Source organism: Vanderwaltozyma polyspora, genomic scaffold (assembly GCF_000150035.1).
Source record: "Vanderwaltozyma polyspora DSM 70294 KpolScaffold1065 genomic scaffold, whole genome shotgun sequence".
Taxonomy (NCBI): Eukaryota; Fungi; Ascomycota; class Saccharomycetes; order Saccharomycetales; family Saccharomycetaceae; genus Vanderwaltozyma; species Vanderwaltozyma polyspora.
In genome coordinates this window covers 60,784-83,863 of record NW_001834660.1, presented here as the reverse complement: position 1 = coordinate 83,863, position 23,080 = coordinate 60,784, and the positions used below count along the sequence as shown (strand labels likewise).

Genomic DNA, 23,080 nt, shown 5'->3' with positions numbered 1-23,080 from the left:
CTATACATTAATAGATAGCTAGTTCATCTTCCCTCTAGGAGTTGTATACACTAGATATACATATCCATTGATAACAAATTGCATTGAGAAGCTGACAGAATTTACTTAAATCTACAGTTTAAGGAGTATCTACTATCAAAAAGTTTAAGGGCATGTGATCGTTGATCTTTGATCTTTGTTTCAAGCTTTTGCTCTCACTCTCACTCTCACTCTCACTCTCACTCTCACTCTCATCTCTCATCTCTATTTGTCAGTTTCTTGTTTGTCTCTCTATATACCTCTATTTTATTTGATATAAAATTTTAAAAAAAAATTAAAACGCTTATTTATATACACTTGGTCGTACTATTGTCTACAGTGCATAGTTGATACAATCAACTACGTATTTTGATAACGATCCAGCAGACGTGGTCCTACATGTTATTTCAATCTCTCTACTATCACCATCCGAACTAATTGCACTCTTTAACTTAACTAAACATCCATAATTACCAGTACTTTTGGTATGAATTATACCTGATGCAAATACCGTATTAGATATACTATCTTGTTCAACCACTTGGAATCCTAACCTTTTCATTATCTGTATCAATGAACTACTTAAATCTTGTGCTCCACTCTTTTTAGGTCTAACCACTAACTGATACTCCCCATCGTTTCCTAACCCTTCTCTCAATTGCCTCCATCTACCAATATATTCAGGTAGTGTCATCCCCGGTTGTTCAACGTTATTCACTAACGTGCTGGTCATACCAATACCAATCTTTAATGACAAAAATTGTACACTACCACCACATTTAAAATGAGAATTAAATATCACGGATTTCTCAACTTCAAACGGTTTCCTTATTGTAATGTTAAATTTTTGTTCAATCCTCTTGTGTGGCATTATTGATGTACTACTCAAGGATTCGACATTCTGTATAATATACGACGGACTGTCTTGTAACTGGTATGATATAGTCTCAGTATTAAACCCTGACATTTCCCATTCTGTTTGATTGATAAATGTTAAACTTACTTGTAAAATACTCATCTGTTGGATATCAGGATTCGTTATACGATATAATATTTTGATGAGTGAAGACGAGTATAGAATACCTTGTCTGTGGGATATACTCCTCGTAAAGCCTTCCCTCCAATTACTACTCAGATTTTGTCTAGAATAATAACTATCATTAATGCCATTATTTTTAATAGGTGACGTCACATTACTATTCATTCTACTACGTGATCTTGAAAGCGGTGGTGCTGGCGCTATACCATTATTACTCGACATAGATGATAATGGTGAAGTAGAATTCTGAACCGAGCTTGAAGATTCGTCTCGTCTCTCAGGCGATCCTGCTAATGAAGCTTCTGATTTATTAACTTTTAACCATAATGAACTATTGTTGTTTACTGAAGAATCTGGCAAATTCCCTAATCTTCTTAACAATGGATTAGTACGGCTATTGAAAGAAGGCATACCTGAAAATAATGTGTCAAGTAGTGCTTTATTACCGATGGAATTAGAAATCTGAATAATTTTTAAATACTCGTAAGATCTAGTTTGAAGTTCGATATCCAGAGAGTTTAACTCCAATTGGAAAAATTTTATAACAGCAGATCCGATCTCTGGAGCAAATTTGTAAAGCTTTATCATAGTTGTCAATATCATGCATTTTGTAGTATTGGATACTATAAAATACTTATCCGTGAATAAATTAAATAATTCACCAATTGATATTTTTTCAGTAATTAAATTTGCATATTCACCAATTAAAAATGCACCTGTAGCTATTATAGTTTCGCTTGTGTTATTATTGTTCAAGTAGTCAACCAATTGTTCACATGTAATCTTATGTAACTGAGGGTTATTGACTACAATTTGAGATAACCTTTCCCAGATTAAGTCATCATTATTAGTTGCATTCGAAGAAATCGATAATAATTTCAACGAAATTTCAACAAACCAATTAGTATCAGTGGCATATTTTTCTGTCAAAACTGCTATCTTTACACTTATGTCTCTTTTCATCTTATTGTCTGAAATTGTCCTCGAGGTTAATATAAATTTCAATAAATGGTTCACAATAATCTTAACATTATCGACATTAGTAAAAGAATATAACAGATCGACAAGTTTTCTCAAAATCGATTGGTCCTTTTCATTATTTAATAACCTGCAAATTAAATTCAAATTCTTTTTACAAACTGAATCAATCACAGTTTTTTCACTGATTGCACAAAGTTTGACAAGTGAATCTAATGCCAGGTAACGAATGTTAGTTTCTGATGAAATAAGCAATGAACATAATGCAGTGGCAGAATTACTAAGAGCTTCTTCAGTTGGGTCTAATTTGGATGCGAAATTGATTAAAGAAAATAAAATCGTATTTTGGACTATGCGCTCCATAGGATCACTTACATCCCTCGTACCAAGTTCAATTGCTTTAGAAACACACAATCTTAATTTCCCTAAATTATCTGTATCTATATTGCTTGCCTGTAATAAACCAGCTCTATTTTCGCTAATTTCACTGCGAGATATTATTAATACACTTAGTAATGATACCAGTTTAGTAATTAACCATGGATTAGGGACATTAGCGAACATGTATTCAGCTGGAAATTGAGTCTCTGCTAATTGTGATGTTCCCCCGATCAAACACTTATACAAAATTTGCGTTAGTTGTGGAATTAGCCTTACACACTGAGAAGGATTGACGTATCTAGCAATAAATTCAATAAGTGGAAGCACAGAAAGTAGTAATCTGTAATTTTGGGAATCATCTAAAAGACTTAATATACGTTGGATCCAGTGGTTTTGCCGTTGTAAATCACCAGTTAATATATCAATGTTGGTTTTTAGCAAAGTGAGGAAAGATAGGGCAGCCTTTTTCTTTAAGTGTTCGGCTGCTGTTGGTGATCTGATAATTTGGAAAACCTCTGTTATCACGTCATCATTATAAGCTAATCCATTTTTTAACCTACCCACAACACCTATAAAATTCAATGCCAATGCTACGGTGTCATCATTACTACCAGCTAGATCTTTAACAAGCTGTGCTGTAACTAGATCATCCACCCTATTCACCACTTCTTGATGCTCATATAGAATTTCTAGAGTCATATAAGCCATATATTTTTCACTGAATACATTCGATTTCAATAGTTCTACCATTTCATCTAGACCAAATAAAATATCACTCAATTTAGTTGTATTCGATGTAATGTATATGTAAGCCAATTTGGATACATATTTTTTTCTTTGATACCCAGCAAGTTTATTACTGCTGTCAGATTTTTTACGAGATGAAGTAAATTGCTGTTTAATCTTGCTCAGCTCAGCCTGTATTCTTCTCTCCTGCTCCTGGGATTGTTGAGAAGATCGCAGATCAGCAATGAATATCTGAAGGCCCCTAATATTACTGTTACTATTAGAGGCACCATTGTTTGATAACCCAAGTCTTTTTTCCATTGACAGCCACCTTCCTGTCCTTCAAATTTAATCAAATACCTATCAGATAAATATCAATTGAACACTAACAAATTCCAATAGAGTAGATAGCGTTGTATTTAAAAATAATGGTTTGATCTTTTTTAGATCTTAGATCGAACTTTTCCATTGATGTAGTTTATTAAAGTACGATTCGATAAATCTAATTTCTACCGAAAAGTTTTGTATACAATTAAGCGGAGATGTACGGATGTAGATATCATCGATTTTTGAAGTGTCATAATGATAATGTCATAAAATAAATAAGCATAATCAATGATGATATCTATTGATCAAATATAATGAACAACATTATGAAATAGGTTAATGCTGTTGAATATTTGACACTGATTTTAAAAAGGAAGGCTAAAAAATCATAATGTTAAAAAGAAATTATTAGGTCTTGTTTTTACAAGACCTGTTGTCGACTTTATTTTTCGCTTTGCTAAATTCAGACTTTGTTAGGAATATTAACAAAACATAAAAATTATGTTTTAATTTAAATAAGTATTAGATTAAAAAATTACATATAATTCATAAATTTCATTAAATTCAACAACATTGATAATATCCTAGCTTTATTGATGAGATACAACTGTTGCGGTAACTTGAAACCAAACTGCACCTTTTGGAAGCTTGTATGGATTGCTAATATGATCCTCTACAACAAACCTTTGTAAATGCATGATTTTTCCTACAAACCATTCTCGGTTATTAGGAATGTTCTCTGGATCTTTCAAAAAGTATCTTGCGGTTTCTTCAAATGCAGTAAATGCAGCCCATGGCCTTTTTTCCAAATTATGCTTGTTTTTATCTTTAGCGGTACCTGAATGACTTTGATTTGTAATCGGTTCTCCAAATGGGGGAGGTGTCGACAAATCTACCGATGAAAAGGAAGAATTCCATGACGCTACAGATACGTCTTCTGTAATACAATTTTCCCTAGTTGGAAGAAACAATGCTAAATCCCCAACTTCAAAATTTTTAAGTGTAATTCTTTCACATCTATATTTTTCAAATAAATTTTTTTTGGCCTTATTTTCCTTTGCCAGCTTTTTGGCTAACAACTCTATATCTTCAAATCTTTTAATAACAGCAGTCTCATATAGTTTACAATCATACAATTGATTGATTTTACTCAGCAAACTAATATAGCTTCTGGAATCAAAAGTTTCCTTATAATTTGAAAATAAGGTTTTGACCTCAGAAAATACGTCACTTTTAACAGGCATCTCGATCTCATTCAAGAGACCAGTTTCTTCAAGGACACTCTGGTTGAGATTCTTCTTCAAACCTTTAACTCTTCTTATTTGAAAATTGTCATGCTCATCAAATGTCAACAGTAAACCTATATTTTCTAGTATGAATACATTGCTTGAAAAGATTTCATACAACTTCGAAACTAACATCTCTTGAATGTTCTTCAACTCTATTGCTTTAGAATCTTCAGCCAATTCTTGTGATTTTATAGGCTGGAGTTCTGTCGTATTTGATTTTAACAGTTGGGATTCTGGAGATTGCTCATCTAGAGAATGCATGTCCTCAGATGTAGGAGTCTCAATACTTTGATTATCAATAGTAGCATCATTTTGCCCCATATTTTGTTTCTCACTCTGTTCCATACTGTGTTCCATACTGTGTTCCATACTTTGTTCCACACTTTGTTCCATACTTTGTTCCATACTTTGTTCCATACTTTGTTCTGTACTTTGTTCTGTACTTTGTTCTGTACTTTGTTCTATGCTTTGGTCTATACTTTGGTTTGCACTTTGTTCCGTCTGTTGCTCCATGCTTTCTTTCATATTTTGTTCCTTTGCTGCCTTTATTTCGTCTTCTAGTGCTCTTCTATCAGCTTCAAACTTCTCTGTCAATTCTTTTAATTTTGCTTCGTATTCATCTTTGTAACGTAAGCCTTCGTTTTCCCTTTGTTTCAGGCTGTCTTCGAGTACTTTGTGTTCCTCTCGCTTTTGGTTAAGTTGAGCTAATAAATCTCTGTTACTTGATTCTAATTCCTTAGATTCAATTTTAAGATCTGATATTTGATTCAATAGAGTTTTATTAGAATCTACTAATCCGTCAATTTTTATTTTTAATTCAATTTCCTTTTCGCCTTTATGTTTTTCAAAATCGCCTTCTATAGAAGTTAATCTTGACAATTCTTCATTTAGCTTTGTCAATGTCTCCTTATACGCATTTCTTTCTATTTGTATATCTGAAATATCGGTATTGAATTTGGTAACTTTGTCTTTAAGCAATTTGTTTTCATCCGTTAGAGCTTTGAAGTCGGTTTTATATTGTTTGTTGACATTTTCTAATTCTTTAATTCTTAGTTGATCTGATCCATAACTTATATTCCCCATATAATCAGACTGTAAAGAAAGTTTACTATTTACTGTGGCAACGTTATTTCGAAATAGTTTTACATTTGAATAATTTAATAATCCAGTAGGCCAACTTTCTACGTTTGAATATCGTGCTGAGTGCAACAATAGTTCTAATTTTTTTATTCTTGATTGATAACCATTTATAAGTTCTCCAGTTTCTTTATCACTTATTATGTTTTTAGTTGAAGGTTGTTCAATTACGAATCCTTGAGCGACAGCCAAATATCTTTTAAATAATTCAATCACATCTTTATCCAAATCCAAGTCTTCAACCTCTTTAATATATGTTTCAATAAAAACTAGATTTTTATTGTGTGATTCATTTGAAATGTTCTTGAACAATTCCTCTAATTTTTTGATCATTGATTGGTTCCCTTTTGCAATATTATTTAAATAATTGAAATCTCTTAGAGTATCCATATCTTCGGTAAAATATACAGCTGTTGAGCCAAAATTATCTACCCATTTATTTCTGGTCGATTTCTCCTTTTCAACAATCGTTTTTAGGGATTTATTAAAATCTAAGTGTTTATAATTTATCTGTAAAACCCACGATTCCCGTCTATAATTCTCTATTGAGTACAGTCCATATACCAGTGGTATATCCTGCACATGAGCTAATTTTAATTCAAAACCTTGATATTTTTCTAAATCCTTATTCAATTCGTTTAATAATAGCTTTTTGATATTTAATGTTTCTATTTGAATAAATGAAATTTGTCCAAAGAGCTTTATTGAATCTACCTGTAACTTACTCTTGATCTCCGAGATATCATTTGCTTGAGAATATAAAGCCTTCGAAATTGTAAGTAGGTTCGTTACCGTAACTTTCTTATCCTTTTCCAATGATTTTGCCAAATTTTGCATATAATTTTTATCGAATTCATTTTCATCTTTTTCTAATATTACCTTCGAATCATTTCTTAAATTTTTTACGAGTTCGGTAAATTTTTCTAACATTGTTTCTTCTAATTTATATTTCTCTGAGCTTGGAGTTATCTTCTCGCTTAATGATGATATTTCTTTATTAATATTATTCCTTAAATCAATATTCTTGTCGATAACGATTTTAAATTTTTTTAAATTTGAATTAACACGTTGATCCAATTCTTCAATTTTAGATGAAATTGATACAAGTTCATTTTTATTTAAATATGAACTCAATTTATTCCCATTTATATCAGACAATTTTGTTAAAATATTATCATAGTAATTCAACCAATTTTTCAAAATCTCATTGTTTGCCAATTGATTCAAAAATTTTACATTTGAATTGTATAAGTTTTCGACATCATAGCAATATAGTTCTAAATAATTTTGGCAAATTTTCAAAGATTCAATGATATTTTTAATATAATCTAAAGTGTCACTAATTTGTATCTGAAAATAATGCATATCTATTTCTAAAGCACTTAACCAACCTAAATTTGTGGTTATTAAACTAGTAATGGTATGATAATTTAAAAACTTTTCATTAATTTCGACTTCTTCGTATGGTGAATTGACGGGTTTAACTAATTGATTCAAATTATTTGTTGGATGATTAATACCTTTTAATAAATTTTTAATATTTGTTAAATAGTCTGAAGACAATTCATTATCAGGGTTATTAACCAACGAGAATAATCTCCTATCAAACACGTAAATTGTCGACTGATCATTTTTCTTTCCTATTAGATCAATAAAGATACGATCATTTATTTTATTACCAAACGGCAATAGTAACAATAAGTTATTAAAATCAATTTGCCAACGGTTAATCAAGAATTTTTTAAATTCATTTAATGAAATAAATAACGTAATATCGATCGTGATCAACTCACCAGTAATTGCATTAATTATATTTGAAGACATATGCTTAACATAGGAAACCTTTTAAAAAAAACTGAAAATTAGCTATTCTTTTTTCTTGATTTGCTCTATGAAATTTACCTAACTTTTTAACAATCTCCTACAACAACAACCAAAAAAAAAAATAAAGGCTAGAAAACAATCCAAATAGAATATTTACCCAATCTTTATAACCAAACCTAACTTTCACAAAATTATAATAACACTAAAATATATTTCTAATTATATCAAAAATCCAAAAAAAAATATGTATAATATAATAGATAAGATGAAATAAAATTAACAAAAGTAGAGGTTAATTCAACCAGATATCCGTTTCCTAACTGTATCCCCAGTAAAACAACCAACCTAAAGTTCTTGATATCGATGTAATTGATTGTTAGGTTTACCATAAAACTACATTTATAATCACATTTAGTCCTTTTACGAGCAATACCCAAAAAGCTTTAAATATGATTTCAATATTTTTAAATTTTTTAAATTTTTTTTATTATCCGCTGATAAAGTCAAAAAGAAAAACAAAAATGTTTAAAAAAAAAAATATCGAAATCAAATAATAGTGACAATTGAAAAATAAACACAGTTAGATATTTTATATTAATGTTATCTGATATATTATCAATTGTAATTGTAATTGCAATTGGGAATGGCTAGATGAAGATAATGCATTGCGTGAAATATGACTATAATATATAAACCAGTTGATATTAATAATGGGGAACAGTTTAAGGAGATCAAAAGGCTCATTGATTTAGATTTATCAGAGCCATATTCTATTTGGGTTTATAATTATTTTTTAACCAATTGGAGTGAAATATCGTTTGTTGCAATTGATTCTGATAATTTGAACGACGATAAACCTATTGGATGCATTATTTGCAAGAGTGATATGCACCGTAGTGCTAGAATGCGTGGATACATTGGGATGTTAGCAGTTGATCGTAAATATCGTAAAAAGGGTATTGCAAAGTTACTCGTTAATAAATCTATAGAGAAGATGAAAGAGATTGGTTGTGATGAGATAACGTTAGAGACAGAAGTTGAGAATAAAATTGCGTTGAGTCTATATGAGAAAATTGGGTTTATTAAGATGAAGAGAATGTTTAGATATTATTTAAATGAAGGCGATGCGTTTAAACTTATATTACCATTGACGGAGAAAAGTAGTGTTCGCAGTACTTTTTTACAGGCACCTCAATAATGGTAATAACGTATTGAAGTAGATTTCATGCACATATACATACATTTGTATATATCTTTGTATATATATATATAGAGAGAGAATAATGAGGATAGCAAATGTCTTTAAGCATTTGTTTTAAATTTCGAAGTTTCTTTACATTAAAATAGATTAGATATAAAATTACACAAAATAAATGGTTATATAAGTAGAAGGCAGGAGAGGAGAGGAGGGATGGGATGGGAAGTTGGAAGTGGTGAGGACCAATAAAAAAAAATAAGATAAAATATACAGATTTAAATTAATAAAAGGGAATCAGTAAGGTATGCATGCATTCAATTCGATTTAAATTAAGCACGGGTAGCATTATATAATTCTTTTTCAGATTCATATCTTTTCTTATCAGCTTCAGCTTTAGCGTCGAAAGGTTGCTTGTCTTCATCAGTCATAGCCTTCCATTTTTCACCTAATATTCTACCGACTTGACCGAAAGAGACGTCTGGGTTTTCAGCTTTTACGATATCTCTAGTTTCGTTTGCGAAGAACATATAAGCAGATAAGGCTCTCTTTGGAGCATTTGGGTCCTTCTTTCTTCTGGTAGTTTTCTTCTTAGATTCTCTTGGGGCGGCCATTGTTGTTGTTTGTGAGTTGTCTTGTATTTGACGATAGTTTATTCTCTTTACAAAAGAGATGTAATAAAGTCAGAGATAAATAGAAAAGAGTGACAGTAAATAGACATCCAAGAAGAGTGACATTTACGAGAATAAGAGAAGAGCACGTGATAAGAAAGACACGAAAGAAAAACAAGACCCAAATTAAAGTACAGATCATACATTACGGTAATAGGATATATATAAATATAGAAAAAATCACGTGTAAAACAAAACAAAACAAAAGCTTGAAAATTAAGAAGAACAAGAAAATATCACAATACACGTACAGACACAAGAACCATAATCAAAAACATTAAAAAATAGAATCAATAATGAGACCCATAATTAAACATAACCAAAAAAAAACAGACATAATAGAGAAGGTTAAATACTACAATTTTTTTTAAAAATTGGGACAGCATAGCGTTGCATAGTTGTTTATGTTATTATTGTTATTGTTGTTGTTGTTTATTTTAACCTTAACACTTATTTTTTTTCACAGCTACAGCTACAACTAAATTAAACTAGATTGGTATCAGATTAAATCATTTGTACCACTAAAGCAGTAGTGAGAGCCAACGGCCACTATAGTGGTAATATACAGAGTAACTAGTACTGGTGCATAGTAATAAAACATAGTAAGGTAAATAATACTAATACTAATACATACACTAAGTAACCACAATAGATAACTAAGCAAAGTGAAATTGAAATTGAAATTGAAGTTGAAATTGAAATTGAAATTGAAGACGGGAAAAAAAAAATAAATAAATAAAAAAAAGAGGGACCTGGAAAGTGCAGGCTCTCTGAAGAGATACCCGTGGAGAGAACAGTGAACGAAGTGATGTTTAGGCGTTATTCATATTATTTTTATTCCAGTTAATTAAATTAATTAAATTAATTACTTATTTTATTGTTCATAAAACAAACAGAACTAGCAAAAGCTAGCAAATGCTCTATTCTTGCTGGGTCTCTTGTGCAGATTCTTCTCTGTTCTAATTTCATTTATTGTTTGTTATTATTAATTAAATGTTTCTTGTTGTTCTCGATATTGATGTTTATACTGCTGTTTATTTTTGACATAGGGGGAAAATTGTATACCGTCCAGTCGAGTCCAGTCGGCAGGAACAGTAGTAGAAGCAGCAGCACCAGCACATACGGGCGGAAACGGTACAGGACAAGAAAAGACAAGACAAGACAAGACAAGACAAGGCGAGACAAGAAGATATTCCATTCCAGCTGCACAAGTGAACAAGGATATGTCTGATGTTCATTTTTGACGGCAGTTTGATGATGCGTGCCAGCATAACTACTCTTGCACTCAAGAAGAAAAAAATATGAAAAAATAAACAACATACATACACACATACATAGTATAATCTGGATGTGATAAATGCTTGGGAAATTGGATCAAGCAAACGGTTAAGGTATACGTTTTCTCTCGGTCAGTTTGACTGCCTACGCGAAAGCAAAACAAGAACAAGAAGAACAGCAACAGCAAGCACTCTTGTTGTAACTTATGCCTGTGTTTTAGTATGTCATGCTATGCTATGCTGTGCGGTAGGGGCTGAACTTGCTAGTTGTGGCGTTGCAGTTTATTGCCATTCTGATATTTGAGCAATCACACTGCAAAATTGTATGTTGTGTAGTGTTGTTGTGCTAACTGAGAACTAATCTTCCATCTCCCATTCATTACTCAAAGCGTGAGATGTAGCAAGAATTACTTTAACACAAAACCAAAGTTATTGTGAACTGAATTGAAATTGAGTTGAATTGAGTTGAATTGACTTTCAATTCATACCGTCTGTTTATTATTCCATTCCATCCTATTCTACCCTACCATCCATACATTATTAATATGCGTTTGTTTAGTTTCTCTTGGCTTGGTATACGGGAGGAAGGGAGGGAGAGATACACACACACATAATTCATACCATAAGAGAAACAGCATACCCTCGTACTTAAGGATTTAGAATTCGCTTCTTATCTCCCTAGCGCTCAGAAGAAAAAAAACAGAAAGCTCAATTTGTGTTGTTTTGTTTTGTTTTGTTTATTATGTATCTTGTCCATGTGTGTACTGATTGCACTGAAACTGAGCAGATTAATTGGGGGAAAAAGATAAAAAGGGATGGATGTCTCTCTCTACGAGTAATTAAAAAAATACACACACAGAAAAAGACACACAGACAGACAGATTTCATCATTCCATTTTCTTTTACCCGTTGACAAAACTGAAAAATTCAATTTTTGCCTTTTTTTGTTGAATTTTTCTCAAACCTGTCCGTCTGTCGTTCGTTCGTTCGTCCGTCGTCTCATCTGAAGATCGATTACTTAAATTTTCTTGGAATTGTGCCCACTCTTAGCCCATTATATCAGCTATTCCTAATTATGCTGAACGGGCAAACCATCAGCACCACTTCATTACAGATGAGATAAGGTTGTTTTGTAGTGTTTTATCTTCAACTGATTGATTCTTGTATTATTCCCTCATTCCATCTGAATCATTCATATTCTTATCCACACACACACACAAATCATAATCATAATCATAATCACAATCACATATATATATACACAAACGTATTTGCAGATATGGATCTGAGTGTCGAATATCTTACAAACACCTAGATTCAGCGCCATTGTTGTATTTCGTTTTGCTTTGCTTTGGTGTGCTGTGTCAGTCAATTGATAGATATAGATAGAAAACACTTGCTATAAAAAGAAACATAAAAGTGAAAGTGCAAGAAATTTCAAGATAGTTCAAGAAATCCCAAAAGTGAATCCATTGATCAATCATCTAATATTCATTAATCAACCATGTCTGCTGTTTCGCTTGCAAAATATCTATTCTATCTATACCTTATCTCCTCTTACAAATCAGTTCCAGGTGCTTATTTCGTAAGATTCTACTACTACGCTATTAGAAGATTGATTTTACCTATCTTTGCCGGTAAAAACACTAAAACTATCCAATTCTTACAAAATAATGAACTAGGTTGTTTTGCACATTCAAAAATAAACACATACGCATCTCCCTTTGAATGTGATCTGTACTTCCATAAAAATAACGCGACTTATTTCACAGAATTAGATATCTCAAGATGTGAACTAATGTGTGGTATCTTTCAGAAACTATTCTTAGAATCAAAAAAATGGCCCTTCGTCCCAGTAGCAAACGTCTTTACTAATTTCTTAAAAGAAATCAAACCCTTCGAGTCTTATTCCGTCACTTCAAATATTTTATGTTGGGATGAAAAATGGGTTTATGTCATGAGTAAATTCACTAAAAAAAACAATACCGTTTTATGCTCTCTATCAATTACAAAATACGTTTTGAAAGATGGTAGAAAGACTATCCAACCAATTGAAGCTTTGAAATTCTGTGGTTGCTACAATGAAAAAGTACAGAAAATTTCAGATCAGAATTTAGATATCCTACAAAATAAGTCAGGTTTCCATGAAACTAAACCTTTAGAAGAGTTGGATCATTTCTACATGGAATTAGTATAATAAGAATACAAATCAGGCTAAATATTCTATTCTTTGTATATAGTAATACTCAAATACACTCATTCATACAGTATTTTCTTTAACTCACTCTCGAATCATCGGCGGCTAAAGTTGAAACTCCTGCATAGAGTCAGGGTAACACTAGCAGATTTCCATCAATTTTTTTTTTTTAATTTTCTTTTTGCTAATGAAATGAAGCCACAAAAAAATTAAGGTTATATATTTATATTTATATATATACATACATATACATACATTAGAATAAAAAAAAGAAGACAAGAATCGAATATAAAGAAATAAAATAAGGACAACTGACCTTCTTAAATTGATTTTAAGAAGGAGGGAAACACATAAATAAATAAAAGAAAGCCATCTCCTATAACCTCATATTAAATTCGAGTAATTTTTTAACTAAAATTATCTACTGTTACTACAGAAACAACAACCACACCTTTACCCTTTCTACTTTCTAACTCACTTAGTTCATCAGAGAAAAGATACTCTAATTTATATATATATATCCGTCTCTTTCTATTCTCTGTAGCAGTAATGGGTAACCAATTGTCTTTGCTTCTGCATCAATCATCTGCTTCAATTGCAGTATCTTCATATATCGATATTTTAGATGAGGTACATTATTTATCGCAATTGAATTCTTCAAGTTTTTTAAGAACTTGTAAAGCTTTGGATCCAAATGGTAAAATTATCATCAAAATATTTATAAAATCAAATGAAAATGAAAATTTAAATAATTATCAAAAGTTAATCAATTTACAATCAAACAGTTTAAAGAATTTACCAAATGTATTAAATTACTCAAAAATAATCGAATCAAATAGATGTGGTTATTTAATCAGACAATTTGTACACTTCAACCTTTATGATAGATTAATTACAAGACCCTATTTATCAAAAATTGAATTGACTTTCATTACTTTTCAGATTCTAATCGTTTTAAAAAATATTCATGATTTAAATATTACTCATGGTGATATCAAGACAGAAAATTTATTGGTATCAAGTTGGAATTGGATTACACTCACAGACTTCACCTCTTTGATCAAACCTGTCTATCTACCCGAGGATAACCCCGGTGAATTCTTATTCTATTTTGACACTTCAAAGAGAAGGTCTTGTTATCTAGCTCCAGAAAGATTCAATACCACCTTGGCAAATGAAAATTACAATACCAATGCCAACATCAATTCTCAACAACAACAACAGCAACAACAAGAGCAGCAACAGCAACAGCAAGAGCAGCAGCCGCAGAAACCGCAACAACAGCAGCCACACCAGCAGCACCAACAGCAACAGCAGCAACAACAAAAACAATTACCTACTCAGACAGCAAAAGTAACGAAAGAAATGGATATCTTTAGCGCCGGTTGTTGCATAGCAGAATTATTCTCAGAAGGGAAACCCTTATTCAATTTATCCCAATTATTCAAATATAAAAACAGCAATAATAATTACGATATAGAAAAAGTTTTAAAGGAAAATTTGAGTTCAAATTCAATTGAAATTTTACCCTTAATTCTAGATATGATAAATTTAGATCCATCCAAGAGATTATCAATAGATGAGATTTTAGCAAAATACAGAGACATCATTTTCCCTGATTATTTTTATAATTTTACTTATGATTATTTTAGAAACCTGGCAACTGCTGGTACGAGCGTACCAATAGCTGATAAAATTTGTGTGCATTCAACATTATCTGATAAAAAATATATTTTCGATGAATGTTGTGAAAAGATTTATAATGATTTTAATAAGATTTCTAAATCATTAGGTTATGATTATAATATTAACAAACCTGAAAATTCTATAAAGTTAAATTTAAAAAATTCGAAAATTAATGAATTTTTAAAAAGTTTAAATTTATCTTTATTAAATTTTCATTCTCACGATTCAAATATCATTTCAAACCAGTTTAATTCCAGATATTCCAATGATTCAAAAAATAATATAAATGACGAAGCCGCCATATTTTTCATATCATTTTTATCTCATAGTTTAAGAAATATCATATCAAGGGAAACAAAATTAAAATGTATTGAATTATTAACTGCATTTTCACAATTCATCTCTGATGAAAATAAAATTGACAGAATATTACCATTCTTAGTTTCTTTGTTTGATGATAATGATATAATTGTTCAATCTTTTGCAATTCTATCGGTGACACAAATATTAAACATAATAGAAAACTTAAATCCAATTAATGAGAATATATTTGTTGATTATTTACTACCGAAGATGAAAAAACTTTTACAATCACCAAAACCAAATACCTATTTAAGAATCATTTTTGCATATTGTTTCGGTGATTTAACGAATAATGCAAATAGATTTCAAGAATTATCGTTTTATTTGGATTATAATGACGTACATGAATTATTATTAAATGATTTAGAAACTTTAGATATCAAAAATAAGTACATGAAGAAATTGTCACAACAAATTGAAGAATTGTCCATCTATCTGTTAACAGATAATGATTCCAGGGTTAAAATAGCTTTATTGGTTAACATCCTCCCCTTATGTAAATATTTTGGCAGGGAAAAAACAAATGATATCATTTTAAGTCATCTAATCACATACTTGAATGATAAGGATTCTTCTTTGAGAATTCAATTAATTCAATCAATATCCGGGATATCAATTCTTTTGGGTCTTCTTACCGTTCAACAGTATATTTTGCCGCTACTAGTTCAAACAATAACAGATCCAGAGGAATTGGTGGTAATTACGGTATTGAAGACTTTAATTGATATTTGTAAAATTGGATTAATGAATAAGAAATTTTATTCAGATATAATAGAAACTGTTGCTCCTCTTCTTCTACACCCAAATACCTGGATACGCCAGTTTTCTATTAGATTAATTGTAGAATTTTCAACAAATTTATCAAATGCAGAGAATTATTGCATTTTGTACCCAATAGTGAGACCATATTTCGAATTTGATGTGGAATTTAATTTGGAATCAATGATCACAAGTTGTAAACAACCAATTTCAAGAACTGTTTATGATCTTTTGTGTAGTTGGTCGTTACGAAGCTCAAAAACATTATTTTGGAAACAGGTGCCAACAAAGGATGTAGATTCATTCGGCAATAATATAGTTAATTTTGTCACAAAAGATTATTCAATTAAAAATTATGGTTTTAACGCAAATTCATCAATTAGAGCCTCGAAATCTTCTTTGAAAAATTATGATAACCAAGAGATACCACTAACAGCAGAAGATAAAAATTGGATAGATAAATTTAAAGCTTTAGGATTGACTGATGATGAATTGTGGAAAATTGCAATTTTGAGAGGTTATGTATTGAGAATTTCAAAAATGTTAAATAGAAAATCAATAATCAAGAATAATAATGGTAATAAAGACCTTGTGAGCACAAAGCTTTTAGAATTTCCAAATATTTTACCAAAAAATGTATTCTTTGATGTTACTTATAATGACACTAAAAATGTCATCCATAAAAATTTAACAAAAGTACAGGAAGCTGCTAAAGATAACAATATCGAAAGTGTCGATACCAATCATATGAACGACATAGGTCATGTCTTCGATTTAAATGGCTCACTGATTTTGAAAAATAAAAGTAATCCAATTGTAAATTCTAATTTAGAGAATATTTATGTGCAGGTTGAACCTTCAAATCAGGAGGGCATTTTTGACAATGATAATTTAACAGAAGATTATATTAACAAGGAGAACTTTATCGTTACCAATAGTTACGAAGGAAATGAAAAAACAATCAAAAGATTCTTGGATACTTTCGATATTGAATGTGAGTTAAGCGAATTAAAAGAATTCGGTCCTAAGGTTTCAAACTCATCAAACTCGTTTAATCTCGTCAATTTTAAACAAAAAATGATTGTGAATCTAACAGAGGGAGAATCAAACTCTTTTACTTCTATATCCTTATCCAATGGCCCAATACCATTTTTAGTTACCGGCACTGTTGAAGGTATACTAAAACTATGGGATATAGCAGATATTGCTACTGGCGAGGTATATTCTTGTTCAGTATGCTTTGATTGTTCTTCGACAATTACTAGCATTATTATGATTCCTGGATATGATTGTTTTGTTGTTAGCACAAAAGATGGAATTTTGTGGATTTTCAGGGTATTGTTCACTTCATCAGATAAAAAGAACCTAGTCAATACTATCAAGTGTATTAGAAAAGAAAATATTAATAATAGCAGTAGCCCAAATAAAAGTATTAATACTAGATCACCTGGTAAAGACTTATACGCTATCAGAGTTAAAATGTCATTTATCACTGGTTCTCCATTATTATTTGTTTTGACAAATAAGTCAACTGTTATGGTTTACGATATTAGGGATATGAGATTGAAACATACCATTAAGAATCCTGTTGAATTTGGTGCGGTCGTATCATTTACAATAGACAACAGTTCTTCAACCTTAATACTTGGTACGATCAAGGGTGTTATTTGCATATGGGATCTAAGATTTGAAGTATTAATCAGAAGTTGGACTTTCGGGGATCATACTTCGATTACAAACATAGAATCTCTCGATTCGTACGGAAAATCGAGTATTGTTGTATCAGGAGGATACACAGGATCTCTTTTCACTATTTGGGATTATTCAAGAATTCAGTGTAAATATGCATTTATTAATTCCGAGAACGAACCTCCTATTGAGGTATTTACCCCGATAGAGAAGGATATCAAATCCATAGTTTCCAAATTTAAGATAGTTAAGGTAATATCCACATACCTATATGTGAAAGACTTAACGATTTTTACATCGGAAATTCTGGAAAATAATATAATTGCATTTGATTTAAAAAACTTAAAATCATCAAAATGTATCATGAAATTATCAAGTGCTGTTGAATTTTCAACTCGAAAAGTAACCCCTCATCTAACATACGTGTTAAGAAAAAGTACTGTGGAAAAAATTGGTATACCCAATAACCCATTCCACAATGACATTATAAATGCAATTGAAGCGACACAAATGAATAATTCATGCATTCTTATATCTGCAGATAATTCTGGAATACTCAATGTATTTGGATGACTTTATACTGTAGTATTAAATATTTTCATGCAGAAAACTCGGTAATTGTACCGACAATATACCGATTAGTATATACAGAAAGACATCGGAATGAATAGGCTTTCTGGCAAAGACTAAAAATGACATTTCGCATACATTATTATACTCTATATAATTTATAAACCTATTTTATTCTAGTGTTATTTTTTTTGATAAATTCATCCAATTTATAAACGAAATCCAAACCTACAGATTTCAAGTCATCAATTTGTTTTCTAGATGATTTGATTGATTCTGGTGTTAACATTTCATCGTTTAGTAATTGTTTGTCAATTAATTTGAAATGATTCTCCACTTCACATTTACACCAGTTTACTAGAATCGAAGAGAACTTATCACTGGCACCTCTGAAGATATCCTCAAAGTTTAATACAGTTTTCTTAATTATCTGAAATCTGATAACAGCTATTTGGGTCAAATAATTAGTTGGATTATCGTATGAACCTATTTGTAATATCAAATCTTGAATTAAAGTGCTTCTATTCTGAAGAAATAAATCAAGACCCTCCTCAAATAGGCCTAATTTTATCATATCACTGACCCCTGATGTTAATGGTCCAATATCAAAAGTGCTGACTATTTTGTGAGAAAGTGATGCAATAATATCTTGTCTCCTTTGATTTATTTTCAAGGATATTAAACTATGTAATATTTCATTTTCATCATAGACTTTATCCGAAATATTATTCATTTCTGATTCCAAGTCTAATATTAGTTCAACTGCTTTGTCAAATTTTAATCTCGAAGATTCTATATCAACTTCTTCAATTGTGTTATCAATGTGTTTTAATCGAGAAGATATAGAATCCAAATCCCTTGAACGAGTTCTTGAATGCATAGACATCGTGATTGTCTGAAGCAAATACTGATCAGTAACATTACCTGATTTACTTGGAGTGACATTATTTAAACTATTTCTCTGTGTTTTAACAGGACTTCTCATGTTCTCTCTCGTTGCACTTTGTTGTGATGATAAATATGTAAAGGATTCCTTTAACTTTTTCGATTTCTCTTCTTCAGCTTGAAATATGTCACATAAATCGTCCTTTGCTCTTCTAAATACATCTAAAAATTGAAGACATTCCTTAGGATCTCTACTTTGATACATTGCCTTGTTAGACGAACCAAACTGAAAGATCAGACGCCCTCCAGGTGTATTATCCAATTGAACAGTCACATCCTTTAGGTTCATACTTTGAACTGCAATTAATTCATTTTGCTTATCTCTAGTTTTTTGGGCAATCAGTATTGTATCGTTCAAAAGAAAAAGTTTAACATTTTGAAGTGGTTTTAAGGTTGTAACATTCAATTCTACCCAATTATCACTTTCTAATAAGACGTGTCTACCGGGTTTTGCAGAAACCATTTTCTGTGCACCTTCTACACCTTTAAACAATTTAGTCAACTCAGCATCCCAAATCTTTTCTAGTATCATGACACTTGAACGATCTCTTCTAAACCCACCCCTGCTTGATGTCCTCATTGGAGGTAATAATCCAGAAGCATTAGCAGATTGGGCATCATTTTGATTTTGGTTATTAGATTGTCTTTCGAATTGTAATCTTTTTTCTGCTAGTACTAGAAATTGTTGCATTACTTCATATAGTTCATTAATACCCTTTCGTAGTAATTTTAATTCAGAACTAGCGACATTTAAATCATTATTCACTGTTAGAATTTCTTTGTAAGACTTATTAACATTTTGATTGACTTCATCTTGAACCGCTAACGATAAATCAGATAGGTTAGATGTGAACCTGTCAATTTCCATGGCAGTAGCATTTCCTAAATTATCATGGACAAAAGTTTTAGCATTAAAAGTCGGATCAGCTAAGATTCTTCTCAATGATTTTGTTTGTAAGATATCAGATGGAAATGATCTAGCATTATTAACAGGTACTGTATGAATAGCAGAACCTCTTTTCTTTGTAGCTGAATTTAAGGGATAATTATTTTGATTCTGAATATCAGCATTAGACAATTCGGTATCTATCTGTTGGTTCATCATTGTCATTTCATTAGGCATAGAAGGCAATGGTGCATCAAAATCAACTTTCATAGGAGCATAATTAGCATTATGGATTGAAAGCCTCCTTTGCATTGAAGAAGCAACTTTTGTTCTCTCCTTAGCATCTATTGTAGGCAACTGAGAATACTGAGCAGATACCTTCATATCAGTGTAAGGATTCCTCTTACCATCTTTTTGTTTTACCTTTGAAGGAGAAGGAGGTGATTTTTGTTTCGTAGGAGAGCCACTAGTAACATGTTTCCAATTAGTTCTTGCCTTTTTAAGTGAAAAGTCTACCATCTTTCGCAAATCTTCTTATATATACAATAGATATACAGACCAACACCGTGTATCCAGATGTAATCTATCAATTAACTCCAAATATACCTCTTTGCTACACTTAAACCAAATCAAAAGTTAGTGCCTTTAATATTTAAAATTCATTAACTGTTATTTTTCAACATCAAAATTTAAAGGTGAAAAATTATGAAGACAACAAGAATCATCAACAATAACAAGAACCAACGACAATATATCAACAAAGGTGTGGTGGATTGGGTAGCAGTGTAGTTCTAGTTGTATTTAAGACATATAGATAAAGTTGAGGTCAGTTGTTATTTGAAGATTTTGTTTTGTAAGCTTTTAATTTGAATCAATAAGAGAGTGAGAGAGACCTCTTGAATTAGATTTTGGAATGAGTATTACAAGTGAAGAGTTAAATTATTTGATTTGGAGGTATTGTCAGGAGATGGGGTTCGAGGTGTCTGCTTTGGCACTTCAGGATGAGACAAGGGTCTTGGAATTCGATAATAAGTATAAGGAACATATACCTCTGGGGACTTTAGTGAACTTGGTTCAAAGAGGTATATTATTTACAGAAAGTGAATTTTTGGTTAAATACAATGGTAAGATCACACCGATAGATGAAACTCATTATTCACAGGATTTCAATCTAGCTCAGGCATTGCAAGTTGATAAAGAGAAGTATCCTGAAATATCATCAACAGGTAGATTTTCATTGGAAAACGATTCGTTTGAAAAGGCAAACAATGAGAATGTAGTGGCAGAGAACAATAAATCAGATGAAAACCAAAATGATCAAAGTATATCGAGAGATATAATAACAAAAGTTCCCTCTCCGGTGGATAGCTTTATTAAAACATTACCTGAAGTTTATAAACTTGATAGAATTACGGTTTGTAGTTGGAATCCTTCTGATCCTTCATTAATAGCATATGGTGAAAAAACATCGATAGCCAAAATAATAACAGTTAATAATGCAGATTGGTCTGTTGTAAATTCAGTTGAATTAAGGCATCCGTTTGCAGCAAGTTCAACTACTAGCAAAGATACCAATGAAGTTACATGTCTTGTCTGGTCTCCAGATGGTGAACAAATTGTAAGTGGTGTTGAAAATGGTGAGTTAAGGGTTTGGACAAAAGACGGTCGTCTATTAAATGTTTTGAATTTCCATCGATCACCAATCATCACAGCTAAATGGAATAAAACTGGAACTTTAATACTATCTTCAGATGCAGACAATGTAACTATCCTATGGAATGCAGAAACAGGAACTGCATTGCACCATTTTGAGTTAAAAGAGCAAAGTTCTTCGACAGAATCTCTAGGTGTCGATTTAGAATGGGTTGATAATGAGAAATTTGTGATTCCAGGATTGCAAGGTTCAATTGTTGTATATCAAACAGATGAAGCTAAACCATTAGGAAGATTACTTGGTCACCAAAGGGCTATAAGTGTTTTAGAAATGAACACAACTAGTAAACTTCTGCTGAGTGCATCAGATGACCATACGATCAGGATCTGGAGAGGAAATAGTAGTAATCCAAGTAATTGCTTTTATGGACATTCTCAAAGTGTAATATCTGCATCTTGGTTAAATGACGATAAAATAATATCTACATCAATGGATGGATCAATAAGAGTCTGGTCTCATAATACTAACACCTTAGTTGCTGTTTCCATATTCGATGGTGTTCCTATTTTTTCAAGTAAACTATCACATAATAGAACAAAATTTGCTGTTGGGTTCATGGATGGACAAGTGACCGTATTCGATATGAAATCATTATTAGAGAAGATAGATAATAATCAAATAAATTCAACTCCAACACCAATACCTGTATATGGTAACTACCAGAGCAGTAAAGGTGGTGATTGTGTCTTCGATTTATCATGGAGTAAAGATGATAAAGCACTCTCTGTAGCATATTCAATAGGGAACGGTTCAATTATATCAATATAAAAGTAAATATACAATGTAACTATACAATAATATATAAATTTTAATCAAAATGGTAACCATTGTTGATACCTAAGACTCTATTTTTATTCAACCTTGTTTTTATGCGCTAGCGATGCTCTCTCTTGTAGATACAGTAATCGAATAAATTTAAACACATAAAAATGAAAAGTTTCAGTTCTAAAAGATTTGTATTAAATTGTTGTTAAAAGGAGTTTAAAGGTAGATAGATAGAAAGGTAGAAGGTTAACAGACTCTCTGACAGGTATACATTGGTTGGTTTTATTGAATATATATAATCTATTTTTAATTAGTGGTAAAAGATGGATGCGATTGCTGATCNAACGCTCCAGAATACTAAAGTACGTGCATTACAAACTGAAGAGAGCCCATCGNTGTTAACAGTTATTGTTGATACAGCACCAAGACTTTGGACTGATTTGAATAAGAATTTAATGAGGAAGGCGGTTTGTAAAAAAATGGAAACGGTTAAGGGTTCTTTGGACGCCTCTTTACCCTTAAAACAGCTAACCAAGTTGCGGTTAAACCGCCACATCCCAGGAATTAAGTTTTGGTTCCCAAAAGCCGCTCCACCCGAATTCAAATCTAATAAACAAACAAGTAAGAATTTCCTCTTTACCCCA

The 23,080-nt window shown here is 31.2% G+C and overlaps 9 protein-coding genes across 9 annotated transcripts; 5 read left to right on the top strand and 4 right to left on the bottom strand.

The window, feature by feature from the left end:
* Positions 1 to 352: 352 nt before the first annotated feature.
* On the bottom strand, positions 353 to 3,463 carry APL3 (Apl3p; the record flags this gene model as incomplete). The annotated part of the gene is made up of 1 exon (XM_001644829.1): positions 353 to 3,463. One exon carries the CDS (start codon positions 3,461 to 3,463, stop codon positions 353 to 355), a length of 3,111 nt encoding a protein of 1,036 aa, XP_001644879.1.
* A 596-nt stretch (positions 3,464 to 4,059) lies between these two features.
* On the bottom strand, positions 4,060 to 7,719 carry ATG11 (autophagy protein ATG11; the record flags this gene model as incomplete). Its single annotated transcript, XM_001644828.1, has 1 exon — positions 4,060 to 7,719. One exon carries the CDS (start codon positions 7,717 to 7,719, stop codon positions 4,060 to 4,062), a length of 3,660 nt encoding a protein of 1,219 aa, XP_001644878.1.
* Positions 7,720 to 8,395: 676 nt separating this feature from the next.
* MAK3 (peptide alpha-N-acetyltransferase MAK3) lies at positions 8,396 to 8,917 on the top strand (the record flags this gene model as incomplete). The annotated part of the gene is made up of 1 exon (XM_001644827.1): positions 8,396 to 8,917. One exon carries the CDS (start codon positions 8,396 to 8,398, stop codon positions 8,915 to 8,917), a length of 522 nt encoding a protein of 173 aa, XP_001644877.1.
* Positions 8,918 to 9,246: 329 nt separating this feature from the next.
* On the bottom strand, positions 9,247 to 9,528 carry Kpol_1065p34 (non-histone chromosomal protein 6; the record flags this gene model as incomplete). The annotated part of the gene is made up of 1 exon (XM_001644826.1): positions 9,247 to 9,528. One exon carries the CDS (start codon positions 9,526 to 9,528, stop codon positions 9,247 to 9,249), a length of 282 nt encoding a protein of 93 aa, XP_001644876.1.
* Positions 9,529 to 12,366: 2,838 nt separating this feature from the next.
* On the top strand, positions 12,367 to 13,059 carry Kpol_1065p33 (uncharacterized protein; the record flags this gene model as incomplete). The annotated part of the gene is made up of 1 exon (XM_001644825.1): positions 12,367 to 13,059. One exon carries the CDS (start codon positions 12,367 to 12,369, stop codon positions 13,057 to 13,059), a length of 693 nt encoding a protein of 230 aa, XP_001644875.1.
* A 549-nt stretch (positions 13,060 to 13,608) lies between these two features.
* Positions 13,609 to 18,129, top strand: VPS15 (ubiquitin-binding serine/threonine protein kinase VPS15; the record flags this gene model as incomplete). Its single annotated transcript, XM_001644824.1, has 1 exon — positions 13,609 to 18,129. One exon carries the CDS (start codon positions 13,609 to 13,611, stop codon positions 18,127 to 18,129), a length of 4,521 nt encoding a protein of 1,506 aa, XP_001644874.1.
* A 163-nt stretch (positions 18,130 to 18,292) lies between these two features.
* EXO84 (exocyst subunit EXO84) lies at positions 18,293 to 20,476 on the bottom strand (the record flags this gene model as incomplete). The annotated part of the gene is made up of 1 exon (XM_001644823.1): positions 18,293 to 20,476. The coding sequence occupies one exon, from the start codon at positions 20,474 to 20,476 to the stop codon at positions 18,293 to 18,295; it is 2,184 nt and encodes a 727-aa protein (XP_001644873.1).
* A 394-nt stretch (positions 20,477 to 20,870) lies between these two features.
* SIF2 (Sif2p) lies at positions 20,871 to 22,439 on the top strand (the record flags this gene model as incomplete). The annotated part of the gene is made up of 1 exon (XM_001644822.1): positions 20,871 to 22,439. The coding sequence occupies one exon, from the start codon at positions 20,871 to 20,873 to the stop codon at positions 22,437 to 22,439; it is 1,569 nt and encodes a 522-aa protein (XP_001644872.1).
* A 320-nt stretch (positions 22,440 to 22,759) lies between these two features.
* TFB4 (TFIIH/NER complex subunit TFB4) lies at positions 22,760 to 23,080 on the top strand (the record flags this gene model as incomplete). The annotated part of the gene is made up of 1 exon (XM_001644821.1): positions 22,760 to 23,080. A coding segment is annotated over one exon (321 nt), but the record flags the coding sequence as incomplete, so codon positions are not given.